General features: G+C 53.5%; 1 protein-coding gene across 1 annotated transcript; it reads right to left on the bottom strand.

The window, feature by feature from the left end:
• Positions 1–81: 81 nt before the first annotated feature.
• Positions 82–9,489, bottom strand: CA6 (carbonic anhydrase 6). The gene is made up of 8 exons (XM_054291864.1): positions 9,453–9,489; positions 5,636–5,784; positions 5,150–5,245; positions 4,589–4,655; positions 3,983–4,140; positions 1,683–1,806; positions 1,215–1,313; positions 82–710 (listed from the first exon to the last, which is right to left on the bottom strand). Exons 1-8 carry the CDS (start codon positions 9,472–9,474, stop codon positions 82–84), a joined length of 1,344 nt encoding a protein of 447 aa, XP_054147839.1. The 5' UTR covers positions 9,475–9,489.
• Positions 9,490–19,672: the final 10,183 nt, after the last annotated feature.

Genomic DNA, 19,672 nt, shown 5'->3' on the forward strand with positions numbered 1-19,672 from the left:
AAACGAGCAAACCAGCTCAGCCTTTCTGCGCTCCCCAGCCCGCAGCCGGGGCTGCCTGGACGCCCCGAGACCGGGCTGCGCTCACTGGCAGCTGGAGTCGGGCTGCAGAAGGACCCCCCCGAGCAGGGCCATGGGGGTCTGTCCCCAGGCTATGACATCCCCCGCGGGCTGCCCCGCCCTGCACAGCGCCAGCGCCCGAACCTCGGCGGCACCGAGCACCCTGCTCCACAGGTGCAGCTGGCTCAGCCAGCCCGCAAAGCCATTGGAGAACGTGCCCAGCAGAGGGTCCCTGGCCTTGCCGAGCAGCAGCGAGCCCCCAGCCCGGCTCTCGTAGCCCCTCTGGATGCTCCTGGCTTTGCCAGCAGCCCCGTTGAGCCAGAGCGTGGCCGCTCCCTCTGGGGCCGCCCAGGTGAGGCAGTGGTGCAGCCAGCCCTGGTGCAGCCAGCCCTGCGCCCCGGGCTGCAGGGGGAAGCTGAGGAAGCGCCCTCCCAGCCAGAGCCCCAGCTCGGAGCCCACGGTCACCTCCAGCTCGTGCTCGCTCTCCCCAGTGGAGTAGGACAGCACGGTCTGGCTGCCCTGGGGCTGGGCTTTGCTCCAGAAGCACAGCGTGAAGGCCTGCAGGGACACGGCACGGAGCGGGTGCACCTCCACAAAGCTCTCGACGTTCTCCACGGGGAAGTAGAAAGCTGGAAAGGTGCTGGATTTGGTATCTGAAATAACCCAAAAGGCAGCAGTCGCATTTCCTGTAAAGCAGCCCAAATTCTGCAGGATGGCACCCACAGAGCTGGTAGGGCTGTGCGGTCTGAGCTCCCAGCTATGCTGTGTGTTGTGCCAGCAGGGAAGGGCTTTGGAATGACGAAAAGCTGAGCTGAGCTCCCCCACACAAACATTTGGGCAAAAAATGATTTTCCCTCTTTCCTCCCTTTTCTCATGTTGTATAAAATAGAGGTGAGGGTTATTTATCCTGGGGGAACTGAGCTGAGCATTTTTACTGTTTGTAAAAATGTGCTCCCACGTGGCAGGAGAGAGCTGCAGCTGCTGTGGGAGAAGCTGGCTTAGGGCTGGCCTTGATGATGGTGAAGGCTTTCCATCAGCAGGCCCAGATATGGCACAGAATTCTACCTGGGTGTGCCAAAGCTGTCAATGGTTTGGGCCACCAAGCTCAGCAGGGCTCTCCATCCTCACAAGGTGAGGGGCCTCAACCTGTGTCTTACCTGTGTGGCTCAGTCCATTCAGCAACTCTCTCTTCATGTCCTGGAGCTGCATCTGGATTTGGTCCAGCCTGAGGGTGAATTCCTCTGGATCACACTGTGCTGGAGCAATCAGAGAGCTGCACTTACAGGGGGCTGGCACCTGCACAAGCTGCATTTTCCAGCTGCAGCAGAAGCTGTGCTTCAAACTGCAGCTCCTCTCCTCGGTGTGGCTGCCCAGCCAGAGCTGTTCCTGCAGCTCCATGCACCAGGCACAGCTGAGCTGAGGCCCCTGACGTGGTGCCAGGTGGCACCAGCTGCCCTGGAGGTGTGACACTCGCAGGGCAGGGCTGGCACACGCCTCACACCAGGGGAGGCACAGGGACAGCTCCGCCCGGGCAGGGACACTGCCCTCCCAGCCAGGGCACTCCAGCCCGGCCGAGCACAGGGCCCGGCAGTGCCACACCCTCCCCCAGCGTCCCCTGGCCCTACCCTGGCCCCGCTGGGCTCGGAAGGACGCCTCCACCACGCGGCCCCGCAGCGGCTGCGCGTGCCGGTAATCGTTGCGCAGGGTGCGGTTGTGCCGGTCCAGCAGCGTGTTCTCCAGCAGCTGCACCTGCCACGGCACAGGGACAGGGCACGGGGACAGGGGACACCAGTCAGGGCATGGGGACATCACACAGGAACGGGGACATCACACAGGGACAGGGCACGGGGACAGGGGACACCAGTCAGGGCATGGGGACATCACACAGGAACGGGGACATCACACAGGGACAGGGCACGGGGACAGGGGACACCAGTCAGGGCATGGGGACATCACACAGGCACGGGGACATCACACAGGGACAGGGCACGGGGACAGGGGACACCAGTCAGGGCATGGGGACGTCACACAGGCACGGGGACATCACACAGGAACAGGGCACGGGGACAGGGGACATCAGTCAGGGCATGGGGACATCACACAGGAACGGGGACATCACACAGGGACAGGGCACGGGGACAGGGGACACCAGTCAGGGCATGGGGACATCACACAGGAACGGGGACATCACACAGGGACAGGGCACGGGGACAGGGGACACCAGTCAGGGCATGGGGACATCACACAGGAACGGGGACATCACACAGGGACAGGGCACGGGGACAGGGGACACCAGTCAGGGCATGGGGACATCACACAGGGCACGGGGACATCACACAGGGACAGGGCACGGGGACAGGGGACACCAGTCAGGGCATGGGGACATCACACAGGAACGGGGACATCACACAGGGACAGGGCACGGGGACAGGGGACATCAGTCAGGGCATGGGGACATCACACAGGGACGGGGACATCACACAGGGACAGGGCACGGGGACAGGGGACACCAGTCAGGGCATGGGGACATCACACAGGGCACGGGGACATCACACAGGGACAGGGCACGGGGACAGGGGACACCAGTCAGGGCATGGGGACATCACACAGGAACGGGGACATCACACAGGGACAGGGCACGGGGACAGGGGACACCAGTCAGGGCATGGGGACATCACACAGGAACGGGGACATCACACAGGGACAGGGCACGGGGACAGGGGACACCAGTCAGGGCATGGGGACATCACACAGGGCACGGGGACATCACACAGGAACAGGGCACGGGGACATCACACAGGGCATGGGGACATCACTCAGGGCACAATGACACAGGGACATCACACAGGGCATGGGGACAGCAGCTGTGCCCAGACCTGCAGTGCAGAATGGCACAGGGACATGGCAGAGGGCACAGGGACATTACACAGGGCATGGGGACAGCAGCTGTGCCCAGACCTGCAGTGCAGAATGGCACAGGGACATGGCAGAGGGCACAGGGACATTACACAGGGCACAGGGACAGCAGCTGTGCCCAGACGTGCAGTGCAGAATGGCACAGGGACATGGCAGAGGGCACAGGGACAGCAGCTGTGCCCAGACCTGCAGTGCAGAATGGCACAGGGACATGGCAGAGGGCACAGGGACAGCAGCTGTGCCCAGACCTGCAGTGCACACCCTGCAGCTGGGGATTGCACTGAGGATCACGCAGGAATCCTCAGGGTCTCTGGCTGAGCAGCAGCTGGGGAAGGGACAGGACTGAGGCCCTTATCAGCCAATTCATGATAAGGGCTGGGGGAGTTCTGAGCTCCTGCCTGAGGACAGCAGGGATGGAGATTCTGCTGCTATTCAGTGCTTTTCTCACAAGTGCCCTCCGGCCTTCCCCTGCCAAAAAGAGTATTTCTTTTCAAAGAGAGCACACTGTGATCTCCCACTACTGTGGTCTCAGTTTTATCTTTTTCTTCTCCTGGAAGAAAATGTTTCTGATGCTTCTTTATTATTTATTAACTTTAAAGCATTACTTTCAGTGTGAGTCTAGACACAGAAAAACCCTGAAATACCTTCTAAAATCTGCCAATTATTCTGTAATTATTTTAATGTTATGAATGGGTCTTTTTTGGTGGTTTTTTTTTGGCTTGGTTTTTTTTCAGGGGGACTCTCTTGCAGTAGTTTTTGCCTTGTTAATCTCATGGGTCTCTTCCTTTTGTGTAGTGCTCCAGGGTGGCTGAGCTTTGCTGAGCAGAGTTTTGTGATCAGTCACCAGAGCCTGGTGACAGCTGCACAGCCTGGCCCGGCTGCCATGCAGGACTACAGGCACCTGGAACTGCAGGAATCCACCCCAAAGCTCTGTGGGAGAGGTGCCCCAAGAGCTCTGTGTTCCCTGGAGGGCAGAAAGGGAACCCCCAGAGGGAGAGGCAGCACTGACCTGAGTGTGGGACAGGACAATGGGCGAGTGGAAGATGGTCCAGATGACGCTCTCGGAGCACGGGGGGGTGGTCAGGGAGCCCTGGTACCTGTAGAAGTGGGAGAGGTTTTCTGGCAGCATGGCTTGGATGTCCAGGGAGCTGAGAGTTGTGGAGTGACCTCCAAAGGAAGCAGAGATGGTATCACAGTTAATGGGGAAGTGCTCTTGGAGCTGGGGCTGGCAAACCCCTCTGGCCCATCAGAACTGTGGTGCAGCTGGGAGGAGATGGAGAGGCACGAGAGGCCCTTTCTGGGCCTGTGGTCTGTCAGTCAGACATGTCTGGGTCCTGGGGGTGCTGGGCAGTGCTCTCAGTGCTCTGCCAGTGCCTGGGGTGCTCCAGGAGGCATCAGGGGCTGTGCAGGCTGCAGGAAGCTGCTATTTGTGCTGCACACACCTCCAGGAGTGCATTTATTGCAGCCCTGAGCACCCTCCCCACAGCCCTGGGGTGAAATGGTGCAGGGCTGAGGATGCTCTGCCAGCACAGCAGCAGGAAAAGCTCAGTTCCCAGAGTGTGCACACACAGGCTGGGAGCTCTCAGGGACAGAGGAAGGCACTGCCAGGTCTTACCTGCAAACCTGATCCTTGCCAGTTTGGAGATGAATTCGCTGTAGTAGGTGTTCTCAAAGTGCCCATCCTAAACACAGCACAGACACTTGATCAATGGTGTGGCCTGCCTGTCCTCCTCACTGCTGAGCACTTGTGGGGAGACAAAGAGAGCAAACACCACCACAGGTCCCCTGATGGGCTGGACAATGCTCAGGTTTGTACAGCTGGGGCAGAACAGTGAACAGGATTCTTTTTTACTACTTTAAAATCCAAGTGTTCCCACTGGCAAAGCAGGGCTTGGAGGCACAGCAGGGAAACCCCACCTGATATTCTTATACATACATACATACATACATATATATATATATATATATATATATATAAAATACTACTTAAGGGGCAGTTTTCTGGGGCTCCCAAGGGGTTTTGGCTGGTGCTGTGTGAAGCCCAGATGGCCCAGGGGAAGCAGCACAGCCCCTAGGGAGGTGCCAGACCCCATGTCCTGGGCCAGCTGTACAAACCTCGTGTCTCAGGGAGGTTTTGCCCAGGCAGTGCCCCTGCCCCAGCCTGGCTCACACCTACCGTGTACAGGAAGGCCAGCACAGCCAGCCCCTGGGGCTTGTCCTTGGCCTCCTCAAAGCTGGAGTAGTTAGCAGAGTCGTAGTGGACAATGTGCAGCTGCCAGGAGAGAGAGGGGGTCATTCAGCAAGGAGTGATGAGTGGCTCCTGCATGGTTAGAGGGACACACTGGCGGGACAGCCACCCTCCCAGTTTGTGCTGTTTGTGCCTCAGAGCAGGCCAAAAGGTTTAACAGGTCTGTGGTGACTGAGGGGGAACACCTCTGAAGGATATGAGTGCTCTCACCATGGCTTTTCTTGGAGTTTTCTGTGCCGGCACCATCAGACTCAGCCCTGTCATTGCCCTGCTTTCTGCTTTCCCCTTCCCTCCCTGCAGGCTCTATGGGGTGCAGCCCCCTTTCCCCTTTCCCATTGCCCTGCTTTCCCCCTCCCTCCCTGCAGCCCCGTGGGGTGCACCCCCTTTCCCAGTGAGCCCCAGATCCCCACGCACCTCGGCGAAGTAGCGCATGCCGTCGATGGTGTGCTCCGAGCCGCTGCTCTCCAGGTCCAGCCCTCCCCAGTGCAGGTGCATCTGCACAGCTGTGTACACACCTGGCAGCCCTCGGGAGATGTTCATGGTGGGCGGCAAGTCGATCTGAACTGAAGGAGGACAGGGTTGGAGGCGGCAGGGGGGGCAGCCTTGCCCATCCCTGTGGTGGCACCTCCTGGAAGGAGCGGGCACCGTCACCACCCCGGTGTGGGAGGGAAAACAGGGAAATTTAAAATTTTGTGCGCTTAAAACCTTTCCTGGGCTCAGGCTGGTGCAGGCACAAGCAGGACTGGGCATCCCCAGCTGCGCCTGCAGATCCCTTCTCCCCCTGAGAGCTCTGGCACTGGCAGCGGGCACTAATGAAAGCTTCAGTGCTCAGCTCACCCGGCTCAGCACATCTGGCACAGGTCTGTTAACCACTTCCTATCCAAGGCACAAAAGGGGAATAGGAATCAACACAGCCAGTGACCTCATCTGTTATCACAATTCCAGTGAGGCCCAGCCATTCTGGGAACGCCCTGCAGGTTTGAAAAGGCTGTGTCGCTGCTGAAGGGTTTGTGAAGACAGACCTCTTTTCTTCTCCTTGCCAAGGAGGAGTCACAAACCCTTTGTCTTCCTGCTAATTCCCTGCCAGAAATCATAGATTATGTTAATATATCTAGGAGTGGAAGTGGAGAATTGCCTCATCTAAATGAAAGCCCCCAGCATGTAACAAAAACTAGCAACTATCCTTGCAAAATGCAGCACAACATATTATTAATTAGTCATAGTTTGGGTTTCTGAGGAGTTTCTTTTGTTTGCGAACTGTTTATAGACAGACAAGACGAAAGCATGTTTCCTTTTAATATCCCAAAGGCTCTAGAGTGGGAGGGATAACACAATCTACCTTTTTCATGAGTTCCCTGCTGACTGCCTTCCATAACGAGGGTTATTTACTCCAAGCACCTCACCAGGGTTTCTACTTTCTACAAAACACAGCCAGGGAATTGTGCTGTGAGTTTGCAACAAGCTCGAGGCTCCTCTAAGACATTCCAGGCAAATATTTGCTGCAAGCACAAGGCAGGGAGCAGCCTGGCTTGCTTCTGCTTTTCTCACACGTGGAGTGTGAGTGGGGAGTGTGAGTGTGAGTGGGGAGTGTGAGTGTGAGTGGGGAGTGTGAGCGCTCCATGGAGTGTGAGTGGGGAGTGTGAGTGTGAGTGGGGAGTGTGAGCGCTCCATGGAGTGTGAGTGGGGAGTGTGAGTGCTCCATGGAGTGTGAGTGATCCATGGAGTGTGAGTGGCGAGTGTGAGTGGCGAGTGTGAGTGATCCATGGAGTGTGAGTGCTCCATGGAGTGTGAGTGCTCCATGGAGTGTGAGTGGGGAGTGTGAGCGCTCCATGGAGTGTGAGTGGCGAGTGTGAGTGATCCATGGAGTGTGAGTGCTCCATGGAGTGTGAGTGGGGAGTGTGAGCGCTCCATGGAGTGTGAGTGCTCCATGGAGTGTGAGTGGCGAGTGTGAGTGCTCCATGGAGTGTGAGTGGGGAGTGTGAGCGCTCCATGGAGTGTGAGTGCTCCATGGAGTGTGAGTGGGAAGTGTGAGTGGGGAGTGTGAGTGCTCCATGGAGTGTGAGTGCTCCATGGAGTGTGAGTGGGAAGTGTGAGTGGCGAGTGTGAGTGCTCCATGGAGTGTGAGTGGGAAGTGTGAGTGGCGAGTGTGAGTGCTCCATGGAGTGTGAGTGCTCCATGGAGTGTGAGTGGGAAGTGTGAGTGGCGAGTGTGAGTGCTCCATGGAGTGTGAGTGGGAAGTGTGAGTGGCGAGTGTGAGTGCTCCATGGAGTGTGAGTGCTCCATGGAGTGTGAGTGATCCATGGAGTGTGAGTGGCGAGTGTGAGTGGCGAGTGTGAGTGATCCATGGAGTGTGAGTGCTCCATGGAGTGTGAGTGATCCATGGAGTGTGAGTGGGGAGTGTGAGTGGGGAGTGTGAGCGCTCCATGGAGTGTGAGTGGCGAGTGTGAGTGATCCATGGAGTGTGAGTGATCCATGGAGTGTGAGTGGGGAGTGTGAGCGCTCCATGGAGTGTGAGTGCTCCATGGAGTGTGAGTGGCGAGTGTGAGTGCTCCATGGAGTGTGAGTGGGGAGTGTGAGCGCTCCATGGAGTGTGAGTGCTCCATGGAGTGTGAGTGGGAAGTGTGAGTGGCGAGTGTGAGTGCTCCATGGAGTGTGAGTGCTCCATGGAGTGTGAGTGGGAAGTGTGAGTGGCGAGTGTGAGTGCTCCATGGAGTGTGAGTGGCGAGTGTGAGTGGCGAGTGTGAGTGCTCCATGGAGTGTGAGTGCTCCATGGAGTGTGAGTGCTCCATGGAGTGTGAGTGGCGAGTGTGAGTGGCGAGTGTGAGTGCTCCTGCTCTGCCAGGCGGTGGAGAATCAGCTGGGCTGGGCAGGGAGAGTGCAGCTGAGCCTTCCCCAGCACTGCTGCTCTGCAGCTTGGCCCCTGGCCATGCCTGCCTGCAGGGACAGCAGCACGGCCACCCTGCCTGCCCAGCGCTGCCCATTTGGGGTTTGGCTCTGAGAGCCTGTAAGGAGAGTCCTGCTGTAAATCCCTCTCCTGCCCCTTTCCCTTTCACATCTGCTGAGTGCTTTCCCTGAGAGATTCTGCTGCCCTGTCCCATCTCACTGAAGCCAGTGGAAAAGCCCAGCCTGACTCGCAGGAGCTGTGAATAGCACAGCCGTTTGTCTTTGTGCTTTAGGAAACTGCCCCGCATCAGAAAAGCATTGTTGGGAAGTTAACAAAAGAACGGACAGATACACACATGCGGTCAAAAAAGCTAAACCTGCAAGAATTAATGTCTAGGCAGGCAGGGCAGTAGTGCTGACAGAGAGCTCCGGCCGAACGCTGAGTTGGTGCGGCCACACAAAAGGAGTTTCAGTTTTCAGGGGCACAGTCACAGCAGTCTTCCCCTGCTGGCACTCTCCTCCCTGCCCTCACCCCGGGTTTCTCTCTCCTTGTCGCAGGCAGGAAGGAAGAGCTGCTGTGCAGGGCTCAGGAGCTGACAGCTTTATGCTCCCATCACCTTCCCAAAGCACTCATCCTCTCTCCCCTGCAGCCATTAGGAAATTCTCTCACTGCTCATCTGTAGTCCAAAGGCGTTATCCCAACAGCACCAGCTGATGAATTATTTAGGCAATGAATTACAGATTGCAGCAGGGGGATCTGGGATCTCCTAAATGATAAGCATTGCCCTGAAACTGGGTAGCCAAAGGCCGGGCTTTTAACATGTGCTGTGCTTCAGTTTCCTTTCCTGAGCCCCAAAACGCCAATCCTCTGGTGAGGGAGGGATCCTCCTCTGTCTTGTACTCAGGGTGACCTACATCCAACCAAACCTGGGATGCAGAGGTTCCATTCCTTTCACAGGATTTATGCACAGGCCAAAAGATGCATTTTTTCTGAAAGCAGAGGAGTCAGTCTGAATGCAGTGCGCCCCAAATACCACCCACTGCTGCGCCCCTGTTGTCTTGCAGCACATTAAAGGAAAGGCTCAATTTGCAATTCTCCAGCTGCATTTTATTCCCTTTTCATGTCCAACAGAGAAAATACCTTGCAGAAACCTAACTGCCTTTTATTTGCCTGATTTATTTATGTATTTCTGGAGAGCTTTCCTGCCTGACAGAGGAAAACAGCAAACCTAAGGGAGCAGAATGAGGTGAGAAGGCAAAGCAAGGCGAGTTCAGAACAAGGGCATCGTCTGGGGATGCATTTCCAAGCTGAAACACAATATGTGTTCCTGCAGTGCCCCAGCCTTACCAGAGTGGCCATTGTTGGTCATCCTGAGCTGCCCCTGCAGGGGCTCATCGTAGCCGCCGAGCTCCAGCTGCAGCTTGGGGTTGTACCTCACCTTCCTCCTCTGGATGTCAATGGGGGACTGCTGCTGGCCAGCACAGGCTGGGAAGTGCTGTGCCCAGTGCTCCTCGTCCAGCTCTCCCTCTCCTGCCGGGAGGAAGGAGGGTGACAGGGATGTGCTGCCAGCCAGCAGCCAGAGCACTCCTCGTGTGCCAGGAGGAAACGCCAGTCTAATTATGGGAACGCCAATCTAATTATGGGAACGCCAGGAGCTGCAGCCATTACAGGCTGCTGTGCCTTGCCCAGAGTGGAAATGCACAGGATTGTGTGTGCAGGACAGCTGGGCTGCAAAGTGAGAAACCTGCATTGCAGCAGAGGCTCGGTGGAGGCTGGAGGCTGAACCCCACCAAAGGACGAGGGTGTTCACATGGAAATGGGGATTTAAATGGGTCCCAGCTGCCAGAGGTGAGGAATTGGCTTCTTAACCAGTGTGAGTGAATAGGATCAGGGCAATAGGCAGGAAGGCTCAGCTTGGGATCAGGAACTGACAGCAATTAGCTATTTTTAACTAGGGAGAGAGCAATTGCAATATTGCAACTCTTCAGCAATATCCTTTGTTTTAACTTAGCCCACTGAAGATCATAAAAGGATTAACACTTACTTCAGTGAGCTCTGCAAACAAACCCCTGACACAAATGAAATTTAGATAAAATTTCACCAAAAAAAGTATAAATACCAAAATAAGTACTTAGTGCTCTGTACTGCCTGGGATATGACAATAAAACAAGAAGCACACAGTATTTAAAGCTTTTCCTTGCAGGATCATCCACAGGGCAGCTTTTCTTCTAACACACTCTAAAGATTTCCCCCATTGTCTGAACCTCGTTGTGCTGCCAACCCTGACAATGTGTCCTAACCACACAAAGGAGTGAAAGGAGGTGACGTTGAGGAGAATCACTTTCAAGACACGGAGGCACCACTGAAGTGGAATAAATTGGCTGCTCTATGATCTCTCACTAAGGGACACCCGGGAAGGGAAGGGAAGGGAAGGGAAGGGAAGGGAAGGGAAGGGAAGGGAAGGGAGCCTGCAGCCCCAGAGCAGCCCCGTTGTCACCTTTGTATGTCCAGGACACCTCGTGGCAGTGGCTGAGGGGCACCAGGAGCAGGGGGAGCAGGAGCGCTGCCATCAGCATGTCTGTGTTGTACCTGCAGCAGAGCCGAGGGGGAGATTGGTTAAAAACCCCTCAGAAACCCCAGACTTTGGTTTTCTCCAGGCCTGGCCTTTCCAGCAGCCCTCCTGCCCTCTTCCTCACCCCCAGCAGGACAATGGCTTTGGCCAGTCAGCTGTGCTGGCCTTTGGCTGAGCTGTCCCCACAGAGGGGACAGGTGCCCCGATGGCCAGAGCTGATGGCCCCGCGTCTGTCTGACCCCTGCACAGCTTTTCCTGTGCATTCATCGCTGATGAATGGGTTGAAAAGCTCCTCGCTGCAAGTATGGGTACAACAGAGCTTTGTAAGCAGAAACAGGCAGCCCAGACCTCGGGGCTGCTCCCCTTTGCACAGCAAGGACCAAGGCGCAAGGCATTCACTGGGTTTCAAAAGTGCAGAGCGTTCACAGTCCTGCCAGAAATCAAAACTGCAGACACTTGGCTCCTCTGGAAATGAGAGACTGGGTCTGAAAGCACTCCACAGCCCTGAGCCTTAGCATTCAAAGCATTTTGCTTTCACCACCTTCCCTCATCACTGGAAATCTAGTGTTGAATGGGAGAGATTTGAAACCTTTGAAAAATTCAGAGCTCTCAAAAACTACTTAGAGTTGAAAGGTGCAGGAGGCTGAAACCCTGATGGCCTTTCAAAAAACATGCGGGAATTTGAATAAAAACTAGCAGGTGACAGGTGTCTTAAGGCTCTTGTGGACTTCTGTGTCTCTTCAGACACTTGATTTCCTTAAGAATGTGTCCCAGGGAAATACTTGTGTACGGTCCAGTAAAGTCATTTGGCAGAACAGGGGACAGACCATGGATTCTCTCCCTGCCTTTTTGTATCCTGTCACCAGGCAAATGCCATTCCCTTTGAAAATCCTCCTCCTCCCTCAGGAATGACACTGCTGGCAGCCCTTTCTTCCCAGCTCCTAAACCCGCGGTTTCAAAACAAAAGGGGAGCAGAAATCTCCCCAGGAGTGGAATTTTTACCTTCTGTGGAAAAGAACTAGAGATTCCAACAAAAGCAGCATAGCTGGGCTGCTGGTTTCAGGTGACAGGCAGCAACATTAACCACGAGGCAAGAAAACTCAGACCAGTGAAACCTCAGCACTCCGTGCCCAGCGTCCCTGCCACTTGTGATAAAATTGGCAATTATTTTCAGGAGCAAGGTGATTTTCAGCCACTCAGCAAGGTGGCAGCAGCTGAGGTGAGTCTGGAGTGAGGGTCAGGCTGAGCTGCACACAGGCAAGACCTGGTGTGGTAGTTTGGGGCAGTTTGGGGCAGTTTGGGGCAGTTTGGGTGGCAGTTTGGGTGGCAGTTTGGGTGGCAGTTTGGGTGGTAATTTAAGGCTATTTGGGTGGCAGTTTTGGCAGGACATGCCCCAGGATTCTGCAGCACAGGCAGTCTTGCTCATTCTGTCATTCTATGAATAATAACAGCAATTCACCAGTGAGAGGCACAGGTGAGCTACAGGTGCCATGGGAAGTCAGGTTTCTGTGCTGAAGAAGATACAGGTATTTTACTCAAAATCTTATTCTTTGCAAGTGAATTGCTAATGTAAAAAGGCCTTTCCTGGGTTGCTGGTTTGTGCAGTGCATATTTAATCTTTGGGAACTGCTGTAATATTGAGCTGATTAACCAAATGTGTTTTTTCCCTCTCTCCTCTGAAGAAGTCATTTATTCTGACGGTTGCACTGAACTGTGTAAGGACCAAACCAAGCAAACCTGCCCTGCAATGCACTTCTTAATCCTTGTGTATCCAGTTGTGTAAATAGGCTTTGAAATTAGCTGAGGGCGAAATTTTGGGGGTTTATACCTCTTTGCACTTCAGGATTCCACACAGCAGCTCAGGAGGGTGTGAAGAAGAGTCAGGCACGGGGGATCACCTCTGCATTGGAGAGCCGCACTGGAATTCATTTTTAATGGAGCTTTTGCAGCATTTGTGACATTTCATTGACATCAGCGGGGGCTGTGGGTGCTCAGCACACCCAAACCCCACATCTGTGTTAGCTCAAATTCTTGTCATTAATGTCCCTTCTAACCCAAACCATTCTGTGAAGACACAGCAATCTGTGGAAAGGATTTACTAATTGCACAAAGCATGAATTTCTTTTGGGGTTAGGACAGAACAATAATGTCAATTAAATTCTTTAAATGTATTTGGATATTGAGCTTCTAACTAGGAGCTGAATGTTATGGAAGTCCTCCTGTTTAAGTATTGCCCACATCAACCACTGGTGACCGGTTCTTGGGGCTTCTCTAGTGGATGTGGTATTAAACCTGGCTGGCCTGAGGCTTGTCTTGGTCAGCTCTTTTGCTGCCTGGATGCAATTTCAGGAGAATAATTTTCTCCATAATAATTTCCTGGAGAGAAGAATGGACAAAGTGCCTGGGCAGCATGGCAGCACCGTGCCTGAGGTGAGCTGGGGGTTCGTTCACAGGTGGAGACTGGAGCAGGACTCATCTCTGCGCCGAGATTCAGCCAGTGAGGAATTCTGATGTTGTGTGTGTCAGCCGTGAATATTCTTGGCATGATTTCTTCCCAGCAGCAGGGAAGTTTCACACAGACCTCGGCCTTGCCCCTCCTGCCTCCACTGCAGTAGGAAATAAGCCTTTTATCCCACATCGTTGGCTTCCATGCTCTTCACTTTTATCTCTGCAGCTTCCCCTGACTCTTTGCCATCTTTTAAATCCTGCTTCTCCCAGGCTATTCTCTCTGTCCTCGCCGGCCAGCTCAGCTCAAGTCTGACATTCTGAGAATTGGTGGCCACATTAAAACCTTGATGTGGCATTGAAGTGGCTGGCTCAAACCTCAGTGCTCCTTTGACCCAGAACTTGAAAGGGTTAACTCCTCTGCCTCTGAATCAGCAGGAATTCCATCAGGGCTTGCAGTGAGAGCTGCATCACTCCAGCCCAGCAAACATTTGACCAGGAACAGGCTGTTTGAAGTGAGATGGACAGAGTGCCTTCAATCAGGCCATTCAGGTTTTTGTGAGTGAGTCTGAGACCTCTTCAAACAGAGCTCTCTCTGCCGAGGTTGTGCTGGATGAGTGAAGGCATCCAGAGCCTGCACAGGCTTTATGAAAGGCAAAGAGCAGCCAGTGCTGGCAGGCCCAGACCCATGAGGAAAGCTGACAATAGCTGTGCGGATTGAAACACGAGATTCTTTTATTCAACAATTCCTGTAATGTTTCTACATCTTATTTCCAAAACTGGCCCTCTTTTCTTTGATATTTTGCCCAGGCTCTCTTTTTTTGTTCCCTTTTTGCCCCCAGTTTTCAAGTACATACAGAGATCACAGAGGCAGAAAAGCACTGGAATTCATTTCTCCAGTTCACACAATCCCTTTAGACCTCCTTCATCTTATACAATATTTTGATGTATTTGACTAAATTTAATCATAGAATCAGAATGGTTGGGTTTGGAAGGGGCCTTAAAGAATATCTAGTCCAACCCTCTGCCATGGGCAGGGACACCTTCTTGCCTTCTTCTGATATAAATTCAGACACCTTTATGATTCTGCTGAAGCTTTGTGGAAGAAATGGGCTTTGAGGCAGTCAGAGACAGACACCAGAGATCTACACCAGTGCTCCTAAAGGCAGGATTTGCCCATTTGAAAGCAGAGAGGTTTCCTCTGCGAATTCCATTTCACGGTCTAACAGATCTCAGCATTAGCTACCTGCACTTCATTGTCAACCTAAATTTTCTTTTGCTCAGTTTCAGCCAATTACTCTTAGTTATAGCTGTAACCCTTGGATTATCTTAAAATAGTTTTCCCTTTTTAATGTTCACATCACTTGTGGGGTGGTTATCACCTCGCTGCACCACAGGCAGGAGCAGCCTTTCACTGCCATTTCCCCAAGGTGGAGAAAAGGACAATGTGATGCTATAAAAAGGAGAGAACACGGTCAAATAATCCCTCTTCATTTTCATTTCCAGGAAATGTCATTACAGCCCTTGTGATGTCTCTTTAGGGCTGCTCTAGAGACTTTGCTGAAAGGGGATTTCATGTTCTGGGTCTCTGCTTGGGACTTTGGAGGAAAGCAAAGCGTGAAGGCAGGATTAGGATGGGGGAGGCCAGGTTTGCCACTGCATTGTGTGCGAGGAGCTCTGGAACGTGGTCTGAGTGTGGGGATGGAGGAGCTGTGTGAGAGAGAGCCTTGGGGAAAGGTTTCCATCATGCCAGGGCTCAGTGCTGTGCCCTGGCTGGGACGGAGAAGGAATGGCTGGGTGACAAGGCAGCCTGGCAGCATGTGCCAATACCTGCTCACGGTGCAATCAGTGCTTTATACCTACCTGCACTGCTCCCCTAAAAATGTTCAGCTTGCTCCTCATCTCCCAGGGTTATGGCAGGCAGGGGAAGCACAACTGCTGCTCCATCCCTCTGAAAATGGACATTAGCGGCGCACAAACAAAGGAGAGGACCCCAAGGCCCTGAGCAAACAAACAAACCCAGTGCACAGAACAAGTAAGGGCTCTGGAAAGCGCTGCTGCTCACTGCTGGGTAAGCACTTTTCCTTTCTGCATTGTGTGTTGAGCAGCTGTGACATCCAGTGGCCAAACACAATACGGTTGGGTCTGGTACAGACCTCTCCACACGGGGTAACAATAACAGAGCCCTTCCACGGCACTTTTCATCTTCAAATGCTGCACAAGCACGAATGCATTAACCCCTGCACAGCTCAGGGGTGAGCAATGCAGCCATCCCACAAGTGCAGGGGACAGCACTCTCCAAAGGCATGGCAATCAGCTCTCCAGGCCGTGGAGAACCCGCTGCAGGAACGCGGGGCAGGACCTTCAGCCCCAAGGCAAGGAGCTGAGAGATAAGGGATCAGAGTGCTGCACCTCACTCAGCACCTGATGAGGAGGCCACACCTGAGGGATGGGTTGTGCTTGTTTTCCCCAGAGCAAAAATGTCCATGGAAAAAGAGAGGAAAGGATGGGGAAAGCTGAGAGATCCCAGCAGGAGCAGAGCTGCTTTGGAAGAGATCCTTTGTCAGAGGCCTGGCCTGAGGAAAAGCTTCAGCAGAGAATTTCTGAAAACATCAGAGGACATTGCTGATAGGTGTGGAAGGCAGGGAAGGCAGCACAGGCGTGGATTTGGATTAAGAAATGCAGCGGTGGAATGGAAGAAATGTGACTACAAGGAGACGCCACCTTACACTTCATCAGTGCCCGGTGTTTGCCTGCTCAGTGTCAGCCCTGCAGTGGTTTTGTCTGCAGGCAAGGTCATTGCAGGGACCTCCAGTGCCCACATTCCCCCTCTCCCAGCAGCTCATCACCACTGCTCTCTGAGGAGTGAGAGTCATGATGGAAGATGAAAGTGTTTCCCATGAGAATGAGGTTGATTTTTAAGGCAGGAAGACAACATGAAGGAAATTTAAATCTTACTGTCTGTGTTGTACCTGTTCTGTGGCAAGAGGATCCTGCTTGATAACTCTTGTGCTTTACATAACTATTTTGCACCCATTAAGGAAACAAATTAGTTGTTTTTGGACTACTTTATTTATTTTTTTTCGGGTTATCATTCAAAAAGCCCCCAATCTTAAACACCAAAAATCAATTCCTAGCTTTCTTTCCGCTTTATAATGGAATACATTTCAAAGAGAGGGGGAAGGCCCTGCTGAGCAAGGAGCCTCAGACACCCTGAGAGAGGCAATGCAGGACTTGCACTCTGGCCTCCACAGAGAGGATTACTGCATGGTTTCAGCATGGTTTCAGCATGGCTGCAATAAGCAGCTGTGGCCTTTGGATCCTCTGCTCCTGGCAATTAATGTCCAGCTGGTTCTTTCGGTCTCCCTGCAGATCACCATATCAGATCATCAGCTCCTGGGAAATGTTCTCTGTGGTATCAGCACGCTGATTCACGCACTGGTTCCCTTCCAAATGGCCACTGCCCGTGCCCTGAGAGTGGCTGTGGCACTTGTAAATGTAGGTTAGCATTTCCAGTAGGAAAGAACATCCTGCCTGCTCCTGAGTGTCTCCCACAGCCCTGGAGTACTCAGGGAGGCTGATGATGGAGGCACAGTGCACAGACCACACTAACCAGCATGGACTAAGAGCCCTTCCCCACGGCCCTGCAGAAGACAGCATAATGAAGGTGGAAGTTAAGAGCATTAAGCAAGCTGGAAGTGCTGGGAGTTAAGAGCATTAAGAAAGCCATGAGGTCTGTCACCTCCAGCCATTTCACTATTCATGTGCCTAAAGGAGCCTCACTGCAGGGTGACGCTGGGAGACAAAGGCACGGCAGAAAATGGGATGAAAAGCGAGGGAGAAGGATGTAAAGTCAGAGGAGGCTCTGAGTGCCTGGAAGAAAACATCTTGAACACTCATTCCACCATGTAATAGGTACCCAGAAAGAACATTAGTCAGACTCTGCCATTACCTTTGCAGCGAACGTTCCTTAAACACACCGGGCTCTGCAGGGTCGATGAAGAGCAGGGATCTGAGTGCTCACGTCTGCATCCAGTGGCTTCCCTCTGGAGATCCCACCTGGGCCGAGGTGAGGTGCAAAGCTCCCCGAGATGCAGAGCTGCCCTGCCCAAGGAACCTGCTCAGAACACAAGCGGGCTGGCACTGGCTGCAGTGGAAGCAGCAGGGGAGGGAGGTGCCCTCGCAGCCACCCAGGCACATCTTCAGGTGTTCTGGGAGGCACTGGGGGGAAAGAGAAGGCCCAGAGCGTGCAGGAAGTGCTTTCAAGGTGCTCGGAAAGCTCACGCCCTGGAATGTGCCCTGCGCTGCTGGTGGTTATTAGCACTTGGATGCATCGCAAACAAGTCCTGATCTGTGGTGGTTCTGCTCTGCCTCGGCACCCTCGGCTGCCTGGAGCAGTGATTTCACACTGCAAAGCTCACAGGGCTCCTGCCCGACTGCTCTGAACTGGGAAAGGCTGCCCTGGCTGCCTTCTGTGCTCCAAAACATGTACATTTATCACACTTCCAGTTTTACCCGTAAAGCACGCGGAATGCGAGGCCTTGCAGTGGAGGGATTTTGCTCCTCAGGGTCCTTCTCCATTTCAGGCTGCTCACAGTGCCTGTGAGCCAGGACTGTGCCGTGGTTTTTCTCCTCTGCTGGGAACACTGGCTCTATGTGTCCCCAAACTCTGTCCCCAGGGTCCCCCCCATTAACCCTACCGGCCCCTTCCAAGCCGTGAAATATTTTAAGTGTATACTGAGTATTTGATAAAGCCTGCATTCCCAAAGAAACTCCTGCTTCCTAGAAACCTCATAGCCTTGGGGATGCTCTTTAAAGCGAGACAAAAAAAGAAAAATCAGGCAGGGTACATGAGTGAGCAGCAGCACTTTTAATACCAGCTCCGAGTTTAATTTTAACATGCATGGCACAGCGCGAGTTTAAATCTGCTGATCCAGGAAAAAATTATACCAGCACCTGAACAGTGCCAGGCTTGTGCTCGTGGATGCCTGCAGCCCCAGTGTCCCCAGCTGTGCCTCCTCAAGGGTCCTGCTGGCATGGGGAATGCAGGCTCCAGCGCAGGAAATCTGCTTCGTGCTGCCTCTGTGCCCACAGGGAAAGGAGGGTGAGGCAGGGGACAAGTCCTAAACCCCTCTGAGGAGTTCTGAGGGAGAGCTCAGTGCTCAGGGCAGGGGGTTTGCTTTAAACTCCCCCTCTGCCCCCCACCAGGCCCATTGTGACCTTTCAGAAAACGTTTTGTCCCCAAAGAGCACCCTGCTGTACTTCAGCATCAGCCTTTGCTGCCTACCACAATGTTTAATTTCCCTCAGCCTCAGGCTTTCTTGTGCTCCATTTTCTGCAGCTCATTACGAGACTCGACACCTCTGTGTGATTTTCCTGCACGGCAATAAAGGCAAAGATAGCGAAGCATCTGTAATCCAGCAGTTAAAATGCAGCATAAAAATGCAGCTTTAGGATTTCCAGCATCTGGAATGTGTTTTTACAGGGAATGTGCCCTCACACCAGGAAGGGTGAGGCCGCAGGACAAGCCAGGGCTGCTAAGGGGTACAACAGTGTTATAAGGGGTACAATGTGTTTTGGAGTGGCTGGCACTTCAAAAAAATCTACCAGTTTAATTCCAAGGGCTTTTCCTGCCCAACAGTGCCTTATCTCAGCTGGGTAGGACTCAGCATCGTTCCGCCCTGATTGGTGGCTGTGCAGCCACAGGGATGTGCAGGGAAGGGACAAACCCCACACACAGCGGGCACAGGGGACACAGGGCACTGCCACAAACCAGCCTGGCTGGCACAGGGCTCGTCCCTCTGCTGTCCCAGCCGGGGTCACAGCGGGTCTCAGGGCACTTGCAATGCCTGGGGAAGCTCAGTCCAGCTGACTTCCTCTGCTCTTTATTAGACTTTAAGCTTGTCCCGAGGGGATGTTCTCAGGAAGGAAAGAAAAATGTGCCCAGAAGGTACATCAGGCTCAGGCCGGCAGGCCAGGGCAGGGCTGAGGAGCACAAATTTCACTGATCTGTGAGCAATAAAAACTTCACTGATCTGTGAGCAATAAGACGGCTTTGTTGGGGCAGTCAGGGTGAACTGGGCACTGCCACATCCTCACAGATGGAACACAGAATGGCTTGGCTTGCTGGGACCTGAAAGCTCAACCCATCCCAGCCCTGACACAGGCAGAGACAGCTTCCACTATCCCAGAACACTGGGCAAAGTTTGTGTTCCTGCTGGCACACTGCTGTGGCGTGTCACAGTCACCATCAATGCTCCTTGTCCCCCTGCCCCAGGAAGTGTGATGGTTATTCACTTCAAAATCAGAGTGAGTATTTATTGCGTTTGTAATTAGCCTTTCCCTGGAACTATTACACACACTGTTCCAGCCTCCCTCTTTCCAGGTCTCCCTGGGACTGCCCAGGCCCAGCCCTGCCATCTCTCCTCACCAGGGAGATGCTCCAGCCCCAAATTTTTGGCCAACACCAGACCCTCTCCTTGCCTTTATTGCACTGAAGAGCCCAGAACTGGGCACAATAGTGAGGCAAGGCTGAGGAATTGGGATTGTT

The sequence above is a fragment of the Melozone crissalis genome, unplaced genomic scaffold (assembly GCF_028551555.1).
Source record: "Melozone crissalis strain CALT ecotype California unplaced genomic scaffold, PUWL_Pcris_2 ptg000107l_1, whole genome shotgun sequence".
Classification (NCBI taxonomy): Eukaryota; Metazoa; Chordata; class Aves; order Passeriformes; family Passerellidae; genus Melozone; species Melozone crissalis.